Genomic DNA, 19,396 nt, shown 5'->3' with positions numbered 1-19,396 from the left:
TATGGAATCTCATGGACTCAAGGGGCCTTTCTGTCACTGTGGAACCTCATTGAATCAAGGGGACATTGTTACACTGCAGGCCCTAATGTAGCATCAAGGACCATTGCGGCTCTGTGGAACCTCCTGGAATCGAGGCACCTTTGTGACACTGCATGGTTTAGCAGAACCAAAGGGACCCTGGGACACTGTGGAACATCTTGGAATCAAGGGGCCTTTTTAACACTGCAAGGCCTTATGGAGCCGCAGGGACCATCGTGACACTGTGAAACCCCATAAAATCAAAAGATCATTATGACACTGCAGGGCCTCTTGAAACCAAAGGAACCCTGGGATACTGCAGAACATCTTGGAATCAAGGGGCCTTTGAGATGGTGCAAACCCTCTTGGGATCAAAGGGCCTCTGTGACACTGTGGAGGTTTATGGAAGCCAGGGGTCATGATTACTCTCCAGAAACTCATGTAATCAAGTTTCCATTGTGACACTGCAAGGACCTGTGGAGTCAAAGGAACCCTTGTGACACTGCAGGGCCTTGTGGAACCAAAGGAAACCTGGGACACTGCAGAATCTCCTGCAATCAAGGGGCCTTTCTGACACTGTAGAACCTCATGGAATGATGGGGCCATTGTGACACTACAGGACTTCATGGACTCAGGGGGCCTTTGTGACACTGTGAAACCTCATGGAATCACAGGGCCATTGTGACATTGCAGGGCATCATGGAACTAAAGGAAACCTGGGAGACTGTGGAACCTTATGGAATAAAGGTGCAGTTTTGACACTGCAGGTCCACATGGAAAAAAAGAAACCTGGGAAGCTGCAGAAACTCATGGAATCAAGTGGCCACTGTGAAACCAAAGAGCCCAGGAAGATGGAACCTCAGGGAACCAGGAGCCTTTTGTGATCCTGCAGGGCCTCCTTAAATCAAGAGACCATTGTGACACTGCAGGGCCTGATGGAGCCAAAGGAAGCAGGGTCGCTGTGGAGTCTCATGGAACCAAGGGGCCATTGTGCCATCCAGGGTCTGATGGAACCAAAGGAACTCTGAGACATTTCTGAACCTCATGGAGTCAAGTGACACTGCAGGGCCTTCTGGAATAAAGGGGCCATCATGACTTGCAGATAAGGCAGAAAAGGAAAGTGTGTGCCCACTGGAAGGAAGGTCCAGTGACATGGGAAGAATTTAGAGATGCTGCTTGCTGCTGTAGGGAGAAAATTCATGTGGACAAAGCTCAACTGGACTTGAAGCTGCCAGAAATGTGGGGGACAAAAAAAAGGATTTTTTTCAAACAGATTAATGGCAATAGGCAGTACAGAAATATCACTGGCCCACTCTGGGATGGGGGCAGTCACCTCCCAAACAGGGACAGAGACAAGGCAGAGGTGTTTAACACTCTCTTTGCCTCTGTCTTCAACACGGATGAGGGGCCAAGGGGGACACAGTGCCCTGAGCTGCAGGACCATGACTGTGAGAATGAGTGACTCCCAGTTCAGGCCTGACGGCTGGATCTGCTGCTCCAGCTGGATCCCTACAAATCTCTGGGGCCTGATGGGATTAATCTCAGAATCCTCCAAGAGTTGCTGATGTCATCACAAAACCTCTCTCAATGATTTTTGAGAGGTCTTGGGAATCCTGGGAGATCCCGGCTGACTGGAAGCTGGTGAAAGTTGTCCCGATTTTCAAGAAGGGCAAGAAGGAGGATCCTGGAAACTACAGCCCTGTCAGTCTCCCTTCAGTGCCTGGTAAAGTTATGGAGAAGATTATTCTGGGAGGTGTTGAAAAACACCTGAAAGACAACGCAGTCATTGGTGACAGCCAGTAGGGCTTCAGGAGTGGAAAGCCCTGCTTCTCCAACTTGATTTCCTTCTATGACAAGGTGACCCACCTGGCTGATCAAGGGAAACCAGTTGATGTGATCTTTCCGGATTTCAGTAAAGGTTTCTTCTATACTGTCTCTCCCAGGATCCCTCTGGACAAACTGTCCAGCCCATGGCTGGATAAACACATCCTGTCTGGGTGAGCGATTGGCTCCCAGGTGTTACAACCCGCCCCAGGAAAAGGGGAGGGGTGTGTATCAATAATTCCCTTGGGGTGGATTAGAGTGAAACGACACTGAATAATCGGTGTCTGAAAACATATATTGGTAAGGTTTATTTTAACAATTTTGTATCAACTGGTATGCTAGCATTTTGGGTGTTGTCATATAACAACATGGCATAGAGATAACCTTTGGGGGGCGAGAAAATGCATAGGGGAGAAAGACAGGATAACTGAGTAAGGGAGAGTAAGGAAAAAGAAAAGATAACAGTGGAAAAAAACGTATATAGTCACTGCCCACGGGGTCCAGCAATGACATTTGGTAGTTGCAGCTTCCATGTCTGTCAGTTGAAGTGGTGGCCTTGATCTGCTGGGGGTGAAGGAGGGAAGCCCCCATAAGCCAAGAAGTTATGAGTTATTATATCCATGGTTAGTGTCACGGGCCATGCCTCAAGCCTCCAAACTCTCCCTGGGTTCTGCGCAAGAGTTTCTGTGTCTGGCCTGGTTCCCACCTTTTTTTAGATTGGCAGAGGGGGGATGGGCTTTTATGGGCCATCAGAGGTCCTGCGTTTTCAGGGCTTGACACCTTCAATTGCCCATCAGAGGTATAATGCAACAGTCAAAAGCCTGCAAGAGTCTCCTAGGATGCATAAATCATCAACCATTTCAGTCTCTGACACCAGGTTGGGCACAGAGGGTGACAGTGACTGGGGTGACATCACATAGGGGTCACTAGTAGGGTTCCACAGGGCTCCATCTGGACCCTATGCTCTCCAACATCTCCATCAATGACTTGGATGCAGGACTGGAAGGGACACTGAGCAAGTTTGCAGATGACCCAAAAGTGGGAGGAGCTGTTGAGTCCCTGGAAGGCAGGGAGGCCCTGCAGAGAGATCTCGACAGATCCAAGGGCTGGGAATTACCAACCATGGGAATTTCAACAAGGGGATTCTGCCCTGGGATGGAGCAACCCCAGATGAATGGACAGACTGGAAAGGAGAGGCTGGAAAGCAGGGCCGGGAAAGGGCCCTGGGGGTGCTGGTGGGTGGCCAGTTGGCCCTGAGTCAGCAGTGCCCTGGCAGCCAGGAGGGCCAAGTCTGTCCTGGGGGCATCAGGCCCAGCATGGTCGGCCGGGCCAGGGAGGGGATTGTCCCGCTCTGCTCTGCCCTGGGGCGGCCTCACCTCAACACTGGGGCAGTTTGGGGGGACCCAATGGAAGGGAGAGATTGAGCCATTAGAGAGTGTCCAAAGGAGGCAATGAGAATGGGGAAGGGCCTTGGGGGGAAGCCGTGTGAGGACACTGAGGGCACTTGGTGTGTTCAGCTGGAGAAGAGGAGACTGAGGGGAGACCTCACTGCAACCTTCAACATCCTCATGAGGGAAGAGGAGGGGCAGGGACTGATCACCCATTAGCAGTGACAGAACCCGAGGGAATGGCCTAAAGTTGTGTCAGGGCAGGGTTAGGTTGGATCTTAGAAAGAAGTTGTTCCCCCCAGGGTGGTTGGGCACTGACCAGGCTCCCCAGGGCAGTGGGCACAGCACCAAGGCTGACAGAGCTCAAGCAGCATTTGGATGATACTCTCAGACACACAGTGTGACTCTTGGGGGTGATCCTGAGCAGGGCTAAGTGTTGGACTCAGTGATCCTGTTGAGTCCCTACCACCTTGGCATATTCTTTGAGTCTGTGCTTCTGTAATGTCCTGTTGATTCCACAAGGTTCCACAATGTCCCTCTGTTGGTTTTGTGCCATGAGGCCCTGCAGTGCCACAGTGGCCTTTTGATGTCATGATGTTCTGCAGTGTCCCAGGGTTCCTTTGGCTCCATGAGTTCCCGCCTGACACAATATCCCCTTGGTTCTGTGAGGCTCCACAGTGTCCCAGGTTTGCTTTGAATCCATGAGGCCCTGCAGTGTCACAGTGTCCCCTTGATTCCATGAGTTTCCGCAGAGTTTCAAAGGCCCCTTGATTCCATCAGGATCCACAGTGTCCCAGGCTTCCCGTCATTCCATGATATTCTGCAGTGTCACAGTGACCCCTTGGAGCAGGATGTTCTACCTGGAAAAGAATCTAATGGGAGAATGCAAGCAATGCAAGCTCTCTGTGGTGAGTTATTGCTGGTGCCAAGGCGTTGGTTTAGTGTTGAATTGTGCCAAAACCAGCCTTGTTCCCCAACCTTCGAACACACATCCTGCTTTTGGAAGCAGTTTGACAGATCAGCTGCTCACTGGCCTGGGAATATGTGACTGGCGATCCATCACTGGATAAGCATAAAAGCCTAGGGTCAATTTTCATAGAGCAGATTCTTCCACAGACTTTCTTGAAGTGTGTGGAGCTTCTCCTGTGAAGCAGGGACATCTCTTCATGGTCACTGCCCAGGGGGTAAAAGAGAGCTCTGACTTGATTTATTTCTATCAGACCCCACCGGGCCCTTCCCGCTTCCTGCCGGGATCGGACACCGCCGGCGGCCCCGGCCCTGCTGGGCTCCATCAGCCTGAGGAATTGCTCCTAATTAGGGGCCATGGGTTTCATCTTGGACTTCGTCTTCCTGGTCCTGGGGTTCGGCTTCTACCTGCGCCAGAAGGTGAGGGGGGTCCCAGGGGGTCGTGTGTCCCCTCCAGAGCATCTGTGCCCCCCTGGGGACCCCCCACCCCGGTGTCACCCCCTTTTCTCTCCCCACAGAGCTCCTGAGCCGGCGGCGGCCGCAGCCCCTCCCCAGAGCCTCAGGCCCAACCTGGACCCCCCTCCCATCCCCACAAGGATTTTGGGCGGGTCATGTGTCCCCCCCAGCCCTGCTTTTATTCTGACACCACCCGGCTGCTCCCAGTGATCCCAGCAAAGCTTCCCAGTTCCCCTCAGTCCTGGTTATTGGGGGGCAGTGGCGTGGGGGGGACCCAGATGGAGGAGCTGAGTCTGTGGGGGGCAGAACCGGCCCAGGGATAGATCGGGAATTGCAACCCTCCTGTGTTCCCCCTGTGTCACCCCGCTCTGGGGGGACTTTAGGCTGGCACCTATCCCTCAATAGGCACCCAGCTCACCCCAAAAGGTGCTGGGACCTCCCCAAAACCTCCTCACAGCCCCCCAAGACCCCCAAACACACTCAAAGCCCACTCAGGACCCCACCTAACCCCTTTTTTGGAGGGACTTCTCCGGGCACTGGTGGTGCTGGGAGCCCCCCTGGCTGTGGGCAAGGAGCTCTCGGGTGAGCGGGTGGTGGGAAGGGGGGGACGGTGGGAAAAGGGGGATCAGAGGGGATAAAGGGGTGGTGGGACCCCCAACTGAGTGGGAGGGGAGTGGGACCCCCCAAAAGTGGAGGGGGAGGGACACTGAGGTTTGGGGGATGATGGGATATGGGTGGGAGAGGTCAGAAGAGTGGGGAAAGGGGAGGGTGGGATCCTCAAACTGAGCATGAGGGGGCTGGGGAGTGGGGGGATGATGTGGAAGGGGTGAGGGGGGGGGGAAAAGTGGGGGTTGGGACCCTCAGAGCGATCCTGGGGGGAAACTGGGGATCGAGAAGACCATGGAAAAGTAGGAGGAACAGGGAGAAGGGTGGAAAGGGCCCTTTAAGGACTACAACTCCCGTGGTGCCCCGCGCAGCAGAGTGGGCGGGCAGGCGGAGGGCGTGGCCGCGTACTGATTCGCTGCGCCGGGGTTTCTGAAGGCGTTGCGCGCGCAGAGCGCCGTGTTGGCTGCCGGGAAAAGATGGCGGCGGTGCTTGCGGCTGCGCTGTGAGAGCTGGCGGAGGCTGCGGGAGAGCGGGGCTCTGGGTATCCCCTCGGTGCTGCGGGGAGCGCGGCTGTGGGTGGAAAGGCTGGAGGGCTCGGGAGAGTTTAGCTGAGGGGTTCGGGGGTTCCCGAAGGTCAGAGCGCGGGGCCTGGAACCCACTCGGGGGGGCCTTGCCAACGCCCTGGCTGCACTGCGCAGGCGCGCGGGCGGAGTAGTCATGAGGGAACTGCAACTCCCATGAGGCTCCGCGCGGTCCGCCATTACCTTTCCTGCCAAGCGCCTCTGCCGGCCCGGCGGACCGACCCCAGGGAAAGGGGATCCCAATGCCCCCCCCGAACCCCAGAGACCCTCAACACTCAGCACACAGAGACCCCACAGGGAGGGGGCCCCGAGGGTCCCCTAAAGCCCAGCAGTGGGGTTCAGGGAATCTCCAAGCCCCCAGGGGAGGGGTCCTGAGGGTGCCCCGTAAAGTCTGGGGGGGAGATGTACCACATCCGGGTAAGGGGATCCCAGTGTCCCCAGTATAGCCCAGTGACCTCCCAGTGACCCTCAGTACGGCCCAGTAACCCCCTCAGTGACCAGCTAGTGTGTCCCAGTGACCTCCCACTGCCCCCCAGTATGCTCCAGTGAGCACCCAGTAACCCCCAGTATGGCCCAGTAACCTCCCAGTATCCCCTCGTGTGTCCTGGTACTCCCCCAGTAACTCCCCAGTCTTTCCCAGTGCCCTCTCAGCATCCCTCAGAAATCCCCCAGTCCCTCTTAGTGCCCCCTGCTTCCCCCCAGTATGTCCCAGTATCCCCCAGTAATCACCCAGTGCCCCCCAAAGCCCCCCAACTGTCCCCAAAGTGTCCCCAGATGCCCTTGACCTTTCTGTGAGCAGGGGGGGGGTTTGAGGTCAGAGTGTCCAGGGGGGCTCCTGGGGTGAGATGGAGGGCTGGAGTCATCAGGGATGGGGTTTGGGGACAGTGGGGACAGTGGCAAGGGGTTTGGGGACAGTGAATTGGGACTGTCAAGGGGGGAATTAGGGCCATGGGGAGGCCCTGGGGACATTGGAAACACTAGGGGGGTCTCAGGGTGTCAAGGGGGGAATTAGGGACACCCAGAGGGTCTTGGGGACACCAGGGGGGTCTCAGGACTCACCTGCTTGTGGTGCTGCCCCTCCTCTCTCCTCCCAGGCCCCATTAACCCCCCCCAAATGTCCCCCAACCCCCCTTTTCTCTTTAATCCCCTCCCCCCACAGATCCCTTTGACCCCCCAAGACCCCTTTTAACTCCCCCAGATGCACCCAAAGCTCCACAAAACCCCCCAAATCCTCATCCAACCCTCCCAGATCCCCCCAAATCTCCCCCAGCCCCCCCTCAAATCCCTTCCAACCCCTCCCAAAGAGGGATCACCTGGCACCCTGTGACAGGAGCACAGTGGGCTGTACTGGGAGGGCACTGGGGGGGCTCAGGTGTCCAGAGCTGGCCCTGAAGTGACCTTGAGAATAACTGCGAGGCAGAGGTGCTGCTGAGGAAGGACAACCCCGTGGTGGGGAACAGGCAACACTGTGAGTGCCCATCCCCGAGCAGGTGCTGTGTCCATCCCCTGTGTGCCAGGTGAGCTGGGGCTTTGCTGCAGAGCTGCGGGCGCTGATTTGAGCGGCTCCAAGTGCTGAGATGGTGGGCACCCAGGAACACAAACTGTGCCTGGCCACGGAGCCTGCAAGGAGGAACAGAGACAGCCCTGGCAGTGTGGGGGGCCAGGTTGTCCCTGTGCCTTCCCCTGCAGGCCCTGGCTGTCCCTGCTGGGCCCCTGTCCATCCCCATCCTGTCCATCCCCATCAGGTCCCTGCCCGTCCCCCCGGGCTGAGCTCCCCCCAGGAAGTGCCATGGAGCTGAAGCTGCTCCATCCCCCCCTGCAGCTGCTGCCCCAGCCAAGGGAGCAGCAAAGGCAGGGCCAGGAGCAGAGGCAGCAGCAGGGGAGCCCTGGGGGGGCCGGGAAGCTCTTGTGTGGGGCAGGAAAGAGGTGCTGGGCACGAGGCCGGGGCTGTGCTGAGCAGGCCCAACCCTCACATCCCCCCAGCCAACGCCAGCTGCCCAGGGGGCACAGGAGGGACCCCCAGCCCGTGTGCCCCACACTGAGCTGGCAGAGAGAGAGCCAAGGGACAGGGACATGGGTGAGGGGACAACCAGGGACATTGCAGGGACAGGGTCGGGCACAGCCTGTGGCAGCAGAGCTGCCAAGCTGAGCAGAGCATGAGGCCTCTTCCAGACACCTGGAGCAGCCTCACACTTGCCAGTGATGCCAAAACCGGCATAAAACAACTGCTCAGAGACAAAATTTGATCTTTAAGCAGCAAGGGTATTTATTCTGTGCAACGTTGAAGAGCTACCAGTTTGCGCTGGGCAAAATAGCTCTAAATTTTCAGTGAAAAGGTATGCAATTTATACAGTCTTGGTGAGGGATTGCAATATTTTAGGTGAATATTCATTAAAATTACAACACCTAGTTATAATATTGATATTAGGTGGGGTTCAGGTGGAGCTTGAGGCAGAGCCATCCTTTTGTGGAGGTTTCTGGGGGTCGTTCCTGTTTCTTCAGCCTCCTGAGGGTCGTTTCTCTGTTCCTCATCGTCATGAACTTTTTAACTCTTCCTGACTATGTGCGAAAGTCTTACTAAAAACCCCTTTAACTCAGCTCTTCACACCTCCCCCAAATGTCCATCCTATCTAATTTATGACTACTAGGCCAACCATTTTGTTATCTTTCATTAGAATAGAGCATACCAAGGACAAACAGGCCTCTCGGAGCCTGGTACCTTCTCTCCCTTAACTAATCTCATAACACATGTTCTCTGTCTCTGTCATTTTAACCTAAATGCAGCATTCCTCAGAGTGGGATCTGTGAACTCCTTCTCAGAGCAGGATTCAGCATCTAAAAATCCCTGCTCTGTTTCACCAGTCCCACCCTCGTGGGGTGACACCATCCCCTCCCTACAGGACACTCCCCCAGAAATCTTCGGGGGGGTCTTTGTGTATATTCCCGGTTGCTGATTCACTCTGGGGACCTGAGGGACCCTCTGCAATCCCACCCATGGGGCACAATCTGCTCTCCAGGGCTTGACTCACTGTAGACTTTGCAGGGAAATCTGTGCTGGCAGCCCAAGTATGTCCCGACCCCCCGTGCGTTCCCCCCCAGGATATTTGGGATGAGTTCCCTCTTCCCAGGAAGCCATGGGATGGGGGAGTGATTCTTCTCCTGCTGTTGCTGTTGCTGCTCCGCCTCTGTCCCTGCCCTTCCTGCCACTGTCAGGTGAGCAGAGCAGCCACGATGGGAAAGGGGCGAGAGAACGAAAAGAGAGGGTGGGACCCCCAAAGGGAGCACGAGGGGCAGTGGGTCACCCCCAAAGGGAGCTGGGGGGAGCGGGGTTTGGGGGACTGATGGGAAAGGGGTGGGAGAGTATTGATGGAGAGGCATGAACAGATTGCTCACAGACCCTTAGGATTGGCAATATGTCAAATTTATTATTTAAATCAGTTAACTTTTATACAGTTTAGTTTGTTTGGGGCACATGCTTACAACAAGATGATTGGATAGCTCAGTCTGTGCACGCGTCTCATGTCCCCAGTTCATTGGACCTGATGTTCTGTCCACGCGATCTGAAATCATCCCTGGCATAGAAACCTCTTTCTAATTAATCTGCTTTTAGGGTTTTACTAAATTTGCAGGTGTTTCATTATCTTCAGTTTCTCAAGGTTTTCTTTCTATAAACATATGTTCTCAAACCTTATAATTAGACACACAGCTAACAAGTATAAACATCACATATTTTCACACAGTCTATAAGTATAAACAATACACGCTTGTCACTTCCATGGCAAGCAAGGCCTACAGAGTGCAGGAAAAATTGTTCAGAGAAATCTCTCTGTTCCGGTGACAGGAGAGGGGGACTAAGGGGAGGGGGGAGAGCGGGAGCGGGATTGCTGTGGGGGTGCCTTGGTGTCCCCATGCCTTGATCCCTGGAGGGCAGGGGAGGCTGGAGAGAGGGGAGAGCTGTGAGAGCCCCAAGAGCCTGGAGAGGGAAGAGCTCGGGCCCCCTGTACCGGGGCAGCGGTCGGGGCCGTGCTGTTGGTGCCAAATTGTCCCTGGTCAGGCTGAGCCCAGAGCCTGCCCACGTGTCAGGGGGCCCGATCCACTCCCTGCTCTCATTGCCCTGGGGCAGCCTCTGGTGTCCCCCACCTGTGGGGCTGTTGGGTTGCCTTGGGCACAGCCAGGCCTTGTGCAGGGCTGTGCCCTTGGGGGCTCTTGGCGGAGAGCAGGAGGTGTTTTTTGGGGGTGTGTCATGGTTTGAGATAGCCCCAAAATCCAATTCCCTAGCTCCATTCCCCCTCCCACATCTCAACCTAATGTGAGATGGGTTTTTCCAGACAAAACACACCAGACTCAAAGTGGGGGAAAGGGAATATATTACAATGACTGTACAAATAAATACCATATCACATTATACACACGATCACAGCTATCTCTACCATGACATATAGTATTTGCAATGGATCAGATCTCTTCTCTCCTCCAAATAAAAGTCCAGGAGGGAAAGAAGGACAGATCCCTTTCAGTCTCTGAACAGCAGCATCTTCTGAGTCAGCAGTCTGTCTTCTTCACATGCATGTAGCAGCTGATAGCTGGATTTCTGCCAGCACTCACGAGGGAGGTATCCAAGCTCCCTCGACCCCATCACCTCCAACCAAGGGGTCTTCCGTGGGCTTCGTAACCCCAGACAGGGTCGTTTCACCACGCCATATCACGAGCACAGGGGGCTTCGTGACGGTCTGGTATCTCCAGGAGACTCAGCTCCTTGCAGGGCCTCTGTGCCCTGTCTCTCAGGCTGCCACCGTGGCAGCAGTGCAAGGGGGGGGAGCCAAGGTCAACTCCCCCCGCATTCCTCTGGCCATCCCGGTCCAGCTCCGGGACGACTTTTGAGCTTCTTAGCTCCTCTCTCTCTGGGTCTGCATGTCTAAAACTCTTCTCCTTAATAGGAGTCCATCTCCCTCTCTTCTCAGAGGGATCTCAAAGGAGTTTTGGGGGGCTGGTACAGTCTTACCCCCGGAACTCTGTCTCTCAGCTGCTGGCTCTCTTTTTTTCCTCGGCTCTCCTTCCAAGAGTCCTTCCTCTGGTGCTGCATGTCTTCTGCTGCTCCTCTGGTTCAGGTCTTATCTCTGGCTCTCTGCCACCGTTTCTCTGGTCAGTGCTGGCTGCTGCTCTGCGCCCATGGAGAAAACATCTCCCAGCATACTACAAAACACTTAGTCCACTCTAGCACTGTTCCAGGTCTTTGCAGTCCCCCCCCCCCCACCAGGGGCTGGGGGGCCCCAGAGGGCCCAAGGGGCTCAGAGCCCCTTCCTCGTGGCTCACAACATGGCCACCTCTCCTCAACAACCAAAAACTACAACTCATCTCTTCCGGTGAGGTTGTGGGATGTTGACATTTTTGCAGGAGCGCCCATTGGGCAGAACTTCAAAACTTCCAGGGGTTTCCACCCCTTGAGGTCTACCACTTTTCTTAGCCTCTGGGGGAAAACAAGGTCCAAACCACTACAGGGTGCCAGGCTGGGCTGGGGGCAAAGCCCCGGCGGTGGGTGGGGGGATGCGGGTCCCCCCCATGGTGGGGGTTGGTGTTGCTGGGTCAGGCCCCGCCGGCTCCATTGTCAGCCCGGTGCCGGCGGGGGGGACACAGCGGGTTTGGGGCCCCCCAGGAGTGCCAGGGGTGGGTGTGGAGCCCGGGAGCTGCCGAGTGTGGAGGGCAGAGCGGGGCGATGGTGGAGCTGGGGGACCCCCGGCAGCCTGGAGGGGGGAGCACGGAGAGAGAGGAGCCCTGGGACCCCTGGGAGCCTGAAATGGGGTGTGGAGAAGGGGAAACCTGGACAGTGGGGACCCCTGGGATCCTCGGGACAGCAGAGTGGAGAACCTGGAGAGAGGGAATGTCTGGGAACGTGGCACCCCAAAGGCGAGAGTCAGAGGAGAAGGAACCCTTGGGACCCCCAACACTCCCAGCATCTGTAAGTGGGACCCCCAGCATCCCAGAGAGGGGAGACCCTCTGAATCCCAGAGGGGACAGACCAGAGAGGGGGAACTTCTGGGAGAGTTTTGGAGTATTTTTTAACCGAATCTCAAGGTTTTGCAGTTTGGGGGGACGGGGGTCTTGCTATTTCTGAGGGGCTTTTTGCCTGAATCTGGGTGGTTTGGGTTATTCTGGGCTGAATCTTGGTGTTTTGGAGGTTCTTGTGGTCACAGGATGCCCGGTAACATCTAGAGATGGACTTGGGCAGGAGGAACCCCCAAGCCAATGCGCTCAGCCCTTGTTTTCCCCCCTCAGCAGGATTTCTCCTTCACAAAGCTTGGCCGAATGGAAGAGGAGGCTGTGAGGAAGAGGAAGATGCCCCAGGACCCCCAGGCAGGTGAGGAGGAAGTCAGTGCCCCTTTGCCCTGTCTTGTCCTGTATCTCCCAGCTGAGCATCGCCCCCGGCTGCAGGACAACCCCGCTGCCGCCGCCGTCCTGCCGGGGCCGGAGTTGGGGGGATGTCCTTGGCCTTCCCTCTGGGCCGGAGGCAAATCCCCTCCCTGTCCTTCTTCCCTCCTGCCCCAGGCCCCGAGCTGAGGACGGAGAGCCCGGAGGACAAATCCCCCCGGCAGAGCCTGGTGGGAGAGGCTGTTTTGAAGGGCTCCACGGCGCAGGAAGGCAGCGGGGAGGGAAAGCCACGAAGGTACCCCAGGAGGAGGGTCTCCAAAGCCAGCCCAGAGTGCTCTGAGGAGGAAAGAGCCAGCCTGTGCCAGGAAGGTGACGAGAGCGTGAGCCAGAGCTCCAAACTGGTGGTCCCTGAGCAGCCTCCCAGCAGGGAGAAGCCCTTCAGGTGCTTAGAATGTGGGAAGAGCTTCAGCAAGAGAGACCACCTGATCCGACACCAGCACACCCACACTGGAGAATGGCGCTACAAGTGTGTGGAATGTGGGAAGAACTTCAGGGACAGCACTGACCTCATCCGACACCAGCACATCCACACTGGGGAGCGGCCCTACCAGTGTAGGGAATGTGGGAAGAGCTTCAGGATCAACTCCCACCTCCATGCCCACCAGCTCATCCACACCGGGGAACGACCCTACAAGTGCTTGGAATGTGGGAAGAGGTTTCAGACCAGCTCAGATGTCCTCAGGCATGAGCGGACACACACAGGGGAGAGGCCCTTCCACTGCACCGACTGTGGGAAGAGCTTCAACCGCAACTCCACCCTCATCAGGCACCGGCGCATCCACAGCGGGGAGAGGCCCTACAAGTGTGGGGAGTGTGGGAAGAGCTTCACCAGGAGCTCTACCTTGACCTCACACCAACAGACCCATCAGTAAGGGAAGCCCTGCGAGTGCCCCGACTGCAGGAGGAGTGTCAGCTGCTGTTTCCACCCAGAATGAACCCCCTGATGGTGAGGCAGCCCCTGGAGTCCAGTGACTGTCAATCCATCCCTTTCTACCAGAAAGGGCCAGTCCCTTTCGCAGGGGCAGCTTCTTCCAACAGAACCCTTCCTGAGGATGTGTGTGGAGATTCCTGCCTTGGCTGGGGACCCCCCCAAGGTCACTCCTGAAGCTTGAGAGCAGAGATCTCCCCACCAGTGTTGGTCTAGAGGAGTTCCATACATCTCTAATTAATAATTATTGCTTTTGTATCAGCTTTAGTAGAATTGCTTCAACTCTTGCTTTAGTGTAGAGCACTGTCTTATCCTGTACTACTGGTTGTTTTAGTGTCTCTGTTGTGCAGTAAATAATTCTGATGAAGATCTTTTGTCTGATCATTTGTAACCCTAAATAATTCATTTCTATCAATAGATCTGATTTGCCATCATTAAAACCTGGGGGACAAAAGTCGTTCAGTCACACCTCTGTAATTCCTCTAAACTGAAACTGTTGGCATAATCCAAGGCTGAGATTGGATCCAGCAGCCCCCAGCACCCCACAGTAAGTTGGGAGCTCAGGGGGGCCATCCCCCTTTGCCAGCCCCCCTGTTCCCAAAGACCCCCATGGGACCGTTGGACCCGCCAGACCACCCCCCCTTTTCCACCCTTCTCCCTGTTCCTTCCACTTTTCCATGGTCCCCTCAATCCCCAACCCCCCCAGGATCACTTTGGGGGTCCCAACCCCCATTTTTTCTGCCTCTCCCACCCCTTCCACATCATCCTCCCACTCCCCAGCCCCCTCATGCTCAGTTTGAGGATCCCACCCTCCCCTTTCCCCACTCTTCTGACCTCTCCCACCCATTTCCCATCACCCCCCAAACCTCAGTGTCCCTCCCCCTCCACTTTTGGGGGGTCCCACTCCCCTCCCACTCAGTTGGGGGTCCCACCACCCCTTTATCCCCTCTGACCCCCCTTTTCCCACCGTCCCCCCCTTCCCACCACCCGCTCACCCGAGAGCTCCTTGCCCACAGCCAGGGGGGCTCCCAGCACCACCAGTGCCCAGAGAAGCCCCTCCAAAAAAGGGGTTAGGTGGGGTCCTGAGTGGGCTTTGAGTGTGTTTGGGGGTCCTTGGGGGGCTGTGAGGAGGTTTTGGGGAGGTCCCAGCACCTTTTGGGGTGAGCTGGGTGCCTATTGAGGGGCAGGTGCCCTCCCAAAGCCCCTCCAGAGTGGGTTGACACAGGGGGACACAGGGGGTCCCCATTCTCGATCCATCCCAGGGCCGGTTCTGCCCCCCCCAAACTCGGCTCCAACCCTTGGGATTCCCCCAAGCCGCTCCCCCAGTGCCCCCCAATAACCAGGACTGGGGAGAACTAGGAAGCTTTACTGGGATCACTGGGAGCAGCTGGGTGGAGGCAGAGTGACAACAGGGGAGGGGGGACACATGAGCCCCCCCAAAATCCTCGGGGAGTGGGGCAGGGTCCAGGTTGGGCCTCAGGCTCTGGGGAGGGGCTGTGGCCGCCGCCGGCTCAGGAGCTCTGTGGGGAGAGAAAAGGGGGTGACACCGGGGTGGGGGGATGGGGAACACCGAGATACACCGAGACCCGGACTGGATCCAGCGGGACCAGAAGTGGGGCAACGGGGATCATACTGGGAGCACCCGGCAGCATGTTGGAGGCAACTGGGAGTAGCTGGGAGTGACTGGAACCATAGCAGGAAATGTTCCCTCCCCATCCGGAGCTGAGCGGGGCCGGCCGGGGGGCACAGGGAGCCGTGAGCCGCCTTCTCCTCAGGCGGCTGCTGGGAAGGAGCCAGCGCTGGGAGGACCCAACGACCTCGGGCCGAGGCCGGGCAGATCCAGGTCAGAGATTGGAATAGCTGTTTTCACCGACAGGGTTGTCGGGCGCTGGAATAGGTCGCCCAGGTGGAGTCCCCATCCCTGGAGGTGTTCCAGAGGCATCTGGATCTGGTGATGAGGGACACGGTTCAGTGGTTTGGGGGTTCCTGGGGCAGTGCTGGGTGGACAGCTGGACTTCATGGAATGTGCTGAGTTGGGAGGGGCCCTTCAACATCATTGAGTCCAGCTCCTGATTTCTATGCACCTATAAACAAATTGAATGGGGATCAAACTATTGGGCTCCAAAAGGTCTTCTACCCCTACTCTACACTGCAAAGTAAAAAAAGAATGACCATGCAAAATACAGGCCTGTGTTCCGCATGAAGGGAAGGCAGGCAGTTATAAATGGGGACAATAAATGAAAGCTAAGAACATATGTTCATGGTCACCACAGTTATATGACACATAAACCCAGTCCTCTGTTCATTACTATGTAGAACTCTCATCAAGTCAAAACTTTCTGGTGTAAATATCAGTATCTTTGGATGTAATATTTGCATGCTGTGCTTCTGTGGGAAGAAGTGGATTTAAAAGGTTGTAACACTTTCGGAGATCATCTTTATGCTTATGGGTTATATTTTTTAAAAAATAGTGAAAAGCCATTTTTTACAGAAGGCAACACCAAAAGAACTCATAGTTAGCAAAATATAAATTAGGATATTAATCAGGGCAAATGTACAATTGTAAATAAAAATCATTAAACTCATTCAACTATTTGCATACCCAAAGGATATGTTTGAAAATTCTGCCTTAGAAATGAATAAAATAAAATCTCTGAGGCAGTTTGTTACAACCGTTTCAAAGTTTCCAAGAAAAATTCACCATTCTTGAAATGCAAAGTCTGAAAAATGAAACAAGTGTATACTGTTGGAATTCTTGTTGCCAGCACTGATCTCTACAGAAGTTATTACAGAGTGTAACAAAAGCAGCAACAGAAATAACCTTTGGCATTATAGCACCGTCCTGCATTAATTGGTCCTGGCAACAGGGCTTTGCTTTTAAACCCAGCTGATAACAAAACCTTTCCAGAACTGTGAGATTATAATGTTGCTTTTCTTAAAAAGTTGTGAGTCCTTAATCCAGTATCTACAGATGAGACCCTGCAATATGGGAGTCTCCTGTTCCTGACAGTCAGTGGAGAGGAGGAATCAGGTATGCTGAGCAGGATGCAGGGCTTTGATTTCTACACGTCTGTCATTTTTTATTATTTTTTTAATGGTACTTATTAACCTTGGGTTTTATAAAATAGATACATAATGGGAAAATACAGTAAAAGCTTCCGGTAATTACTTGGAGGAGTAACAAAGTAGTTTGGTTGGATTATTGCAGGAAGAAAAGGGACAGATGCCCACTTGAACAGGGCACAAGAGGTTGAGCAAGTTCTGGGTTGCCACAGATCTACCAAAGGAAAAAACACATCCCAGTGTATAAACCATTCTGGATTGTCAGTATTCCATGGATAGATGGAGGGGAGTGGGAGAGGGGAACTTGGAACACCTCTGGGGAGGGAGGATGCCTGTACACATGGAGAACCTGTCAGGAGAAGGCATTGCTGGAGTCAGGGCTCCACCTCAGGGCATGAGGATGGTTAATGATTTATAGTTCTTGATGCAAATCTACATTGAGTTTATCCAGCCTGCAGGAATGTTGGCACAGTTCAGTGGTGGTCTGTAGCACACTTAGGAAATAATAAAGCTGTAATAACATATTCTTTCTGTTTCATTTGATACAAGAAAAAAGTCCAAATGTGTGTGTCAAATCAAAAGGGGGAAAAAAGCTTTTTTCCTCTTTAGATGACAAATACATATTTACTTTATGGCAATTGGACAGGTAATGAACCTTTTTTTAAATTATGCTATTCAAACCTTTCTTAATATATTTTCTTATAATTATGTAACAAATTTCCAGTTCAGGATAATGTAAAATACGTGTTTCATCATCTGAACATAGTCTAAATCAAAATCCAAAAATATCTATTTTTTGCAATTTTTTGCAGCTACATCTCTATAAAGTCCTGTGGAAGGATCAGAGAGTCTGTACAAGAATAAACCATAGGAAAAGTCTTCTGAGTAGAGGAAGGGAAAGGAAAGAGATGAGTTAGAAGGGAAAAGTATAAAAGGGAAAAGTTTCCCAAGCTTTTGCAAAACCAAAAAATGACAAATGTCTTGAGTGTGATTACAGCTTGTAGCTCCTGGAAATTAAGGATCTTATTTTATATTTTATATCAGCAGACCCCACTCATCCCTGAGGATGCACATGGTCAGGAAGAGACTGAAAGCAACAAGCCTGTTCCAGTAAGGCATTCCCAGGATCAAGTGGCAAAGTAGCAAGTGTTGGTGCCCAATCCAGGGCTCCCAGGATGCTGCCATATGGGAAGACCTTCTGCATGGTGCTGGACAAGATCCTCCAATGGCAAAGAGAAGTGTTCCCATCCCCAGGCTCTCTCTCGATCCGGCTGTGGAGGAGCAGGATAAGGAATATCTCTGCACCTCCGTTGCTCCTGGCAGGAGCCTGCATCCTTCCCAGAGCCTCCATGGATAAGACTCTGTTCCCTTGGAGCAGTGGTTATCTGCAGACCCCACTAATCCAGTCACAGTGGGAGCTCAGCCCATTCCATTAATGGATTCCCAGGGGCAGGTGGCACAGCAGCAAGTGCTCCAGAGCCACCAGTGCCAAAGGTAGGTGTTCCCAACTCCATGGTGCTATCTTGATCTGCCTGTGGAGGGGCAGGATAAGGAACACCTCCAGAACTGGCAAGAGCCTCCATGCCTCTGATGCCTTAAGCCCCTAATGCTTTTTTATTTTTCTAATAGTTATAAGACTTGTAAATTTTATAGGTAGGTTTTAAAAGCAGAAACCCCTCTGTCCCTTGTTCCTTTCCCTTGTTTATACATTCCCTAACCCTTTTACCCCATTCTATGCCTTCTATATCAACCTACCCCCGAATCCAGTAGCAGTGTTTAGTCTTTTGTCAAGGTAAAGGCCTAGACTGTTTGGAGAACAGCGTATCAGGGCCTAAACCACAGAGTACGGTCAAAAACTAGGTGACAATATACCCTTTGTACTCTGATGAAGCTGAAGATGATGAAGTAGGTGGTCCCAAAAAGACCCCAGACCCAATTCTCAGGGGGAGGACCCGGGGCGGTCCAGAGGAAGGGCCAAAGGGTGGACACATCTGGGATTGGATGGATAATGCTATAAAATGTAACCTCTCGGGCACGGCCGGTGCGCGCGTCTATATCACCTATTGCCTTGGCAAATAAACCCTTTCTTATCTCACCCCTAATTAACTGCTCCGGAGATTTTTTTCAGAACCAAAATACACCGGCAACACCTCCCAGGGTCTCTGTAAGAATTCACAGAATCCACATGGAAGAGGCCCCCTGGATAGGTCACCCAGGTCTCTTGGAACCGAGGGGATCAGCAGACTCCGCTAATCCCTGAGGATGCACATGGCTGGGAAAAGCAAGTAACAAGCCCATTCCAGTAAGATGTTCCCAGGAGCAAGTGGCACACAAGGAAAAGTCCTGGAGCTTCCAGTGCCTGATCCAAGGCTCCCAGGATGCCTCAATGGTGCCGTAGGAGAAGACCCTCTGTGTGGTCCTGGCAAGATCCTCCAGTGCCAAAGGCAGCTGTTCCCATCTCCAGGGCACTCTCTCGATCTGGCTGTGGAGGACCAGGAGGACAAATATCTCTGCACCTCCGTTAGTTCTGGCAAGAGCCTCCATCCTTCCCAGAGCCTGTGTGGGAACTGCCTGACTCCCCAGGGATGAACCCCAAGGACAGGTCTCCCAGGTGTTCCCAACTCCAGGGTGCTCTATTGATCTGAGATTGCAGGAGCAGGATAAGGAAAATCTCTGCACCTCCATTAGTTTGGGCAAGAGCCTCCATCCCTCCCAGAGCCACCCTGAGACCTGACAGGTTTCAGACAGATAAACCCCCATGGATAGCACTGCCTGTTCCCCTGGAGCTGTGGAGATCAGCAGAGTCCGTTCATTCTTATGGCCAGGAAAAACCTGGAAGAAACGAACCCATTCCAAGCTCCCATCTAAGGCCTTCCCAGGAGCAAGTGGCACAGCAGAAAACTTTCTGGAGGTGCTGATGCCCAGTCCATGGCTCCCAGGATGCTGCCATATGGGAAGACCATCCATGCAGTCCTAGCCAAGATCTTTCAATGTCACAGGCAGCTGTTCCCATCTCCAGGATGCTCTCTCCATCCGGCTGTGGAGGAACAGGATTAGGAATGTCTCCACACCTCAGTTATTTTTGACAGGAGCCTCCATCCCTCCCAGAGCCTCCCTGAGCCCTGACACACTCCAGACCA

At 54.0% G+C, this 19,396-nt stretch overlaps 1 protein-coding gene across 6 annotated transcripts in view; it reads left to right on the top strand.

Annotated features, from left to right (window-relative positions):
* Positions 1–13,830, top strand: part of LOC127462517 (zinc finger protein 436-like) — a 37,998-nt gene extending 24,168 nt beyond the window's left edge. Inside the window, exons 2-4 of one of the 6 annotated variants that reach the window (XM_051771170.1) lie at positions 11,286–11,795; positions 12,113–12,194; positions 12,383–13,830. In XM_051771170.1, the coding sequence (XP_051627130.1) occupies positions 11,553–11,795; positions 12,113–12,194; positions 12,383–13,137 (1,080 nt within the window). In that variant the 5' untranslated portion in view covers positions 11,286–11,552 and the 3' untranslated portion in view covers positions 13,138–13,830. Of the gene's footprint in view, positions 1–6,763; positions 7,357–7,716; positions 9,053–11,285; positions 11,796–12,112; positions 12,195–12,382 lie in introns of those variants that run through there. The other 5 variants (XM_051771175.1, XM_051771173.1, XM_051771174.1 and 2 more) reach the window with 5 other exon arrangements.
* The last annotated feature ends 5,566 nt before the right edge of the window (positions 13,831–19,396 follow it).

Source organism: Manacus candei, unplaced genomic scaffold (genome assembly GCF_025592945.1).
Source record: "Manacus candei isolate 608988 ecotype Guabito, Panama unplaced genomic scaffold, ASM2559294v1 h1tg000129l, whole genome shotgun sequence".
Classification (NCBI taxonomy): Eukaryota; Metazoa; Chordata; class Aves; order Passeriformes; family Pipridae; genus Manacus; species Manacus candei.
This window is presented reverse-complemented; position numbering and strand designations above follow the sequence as displayed.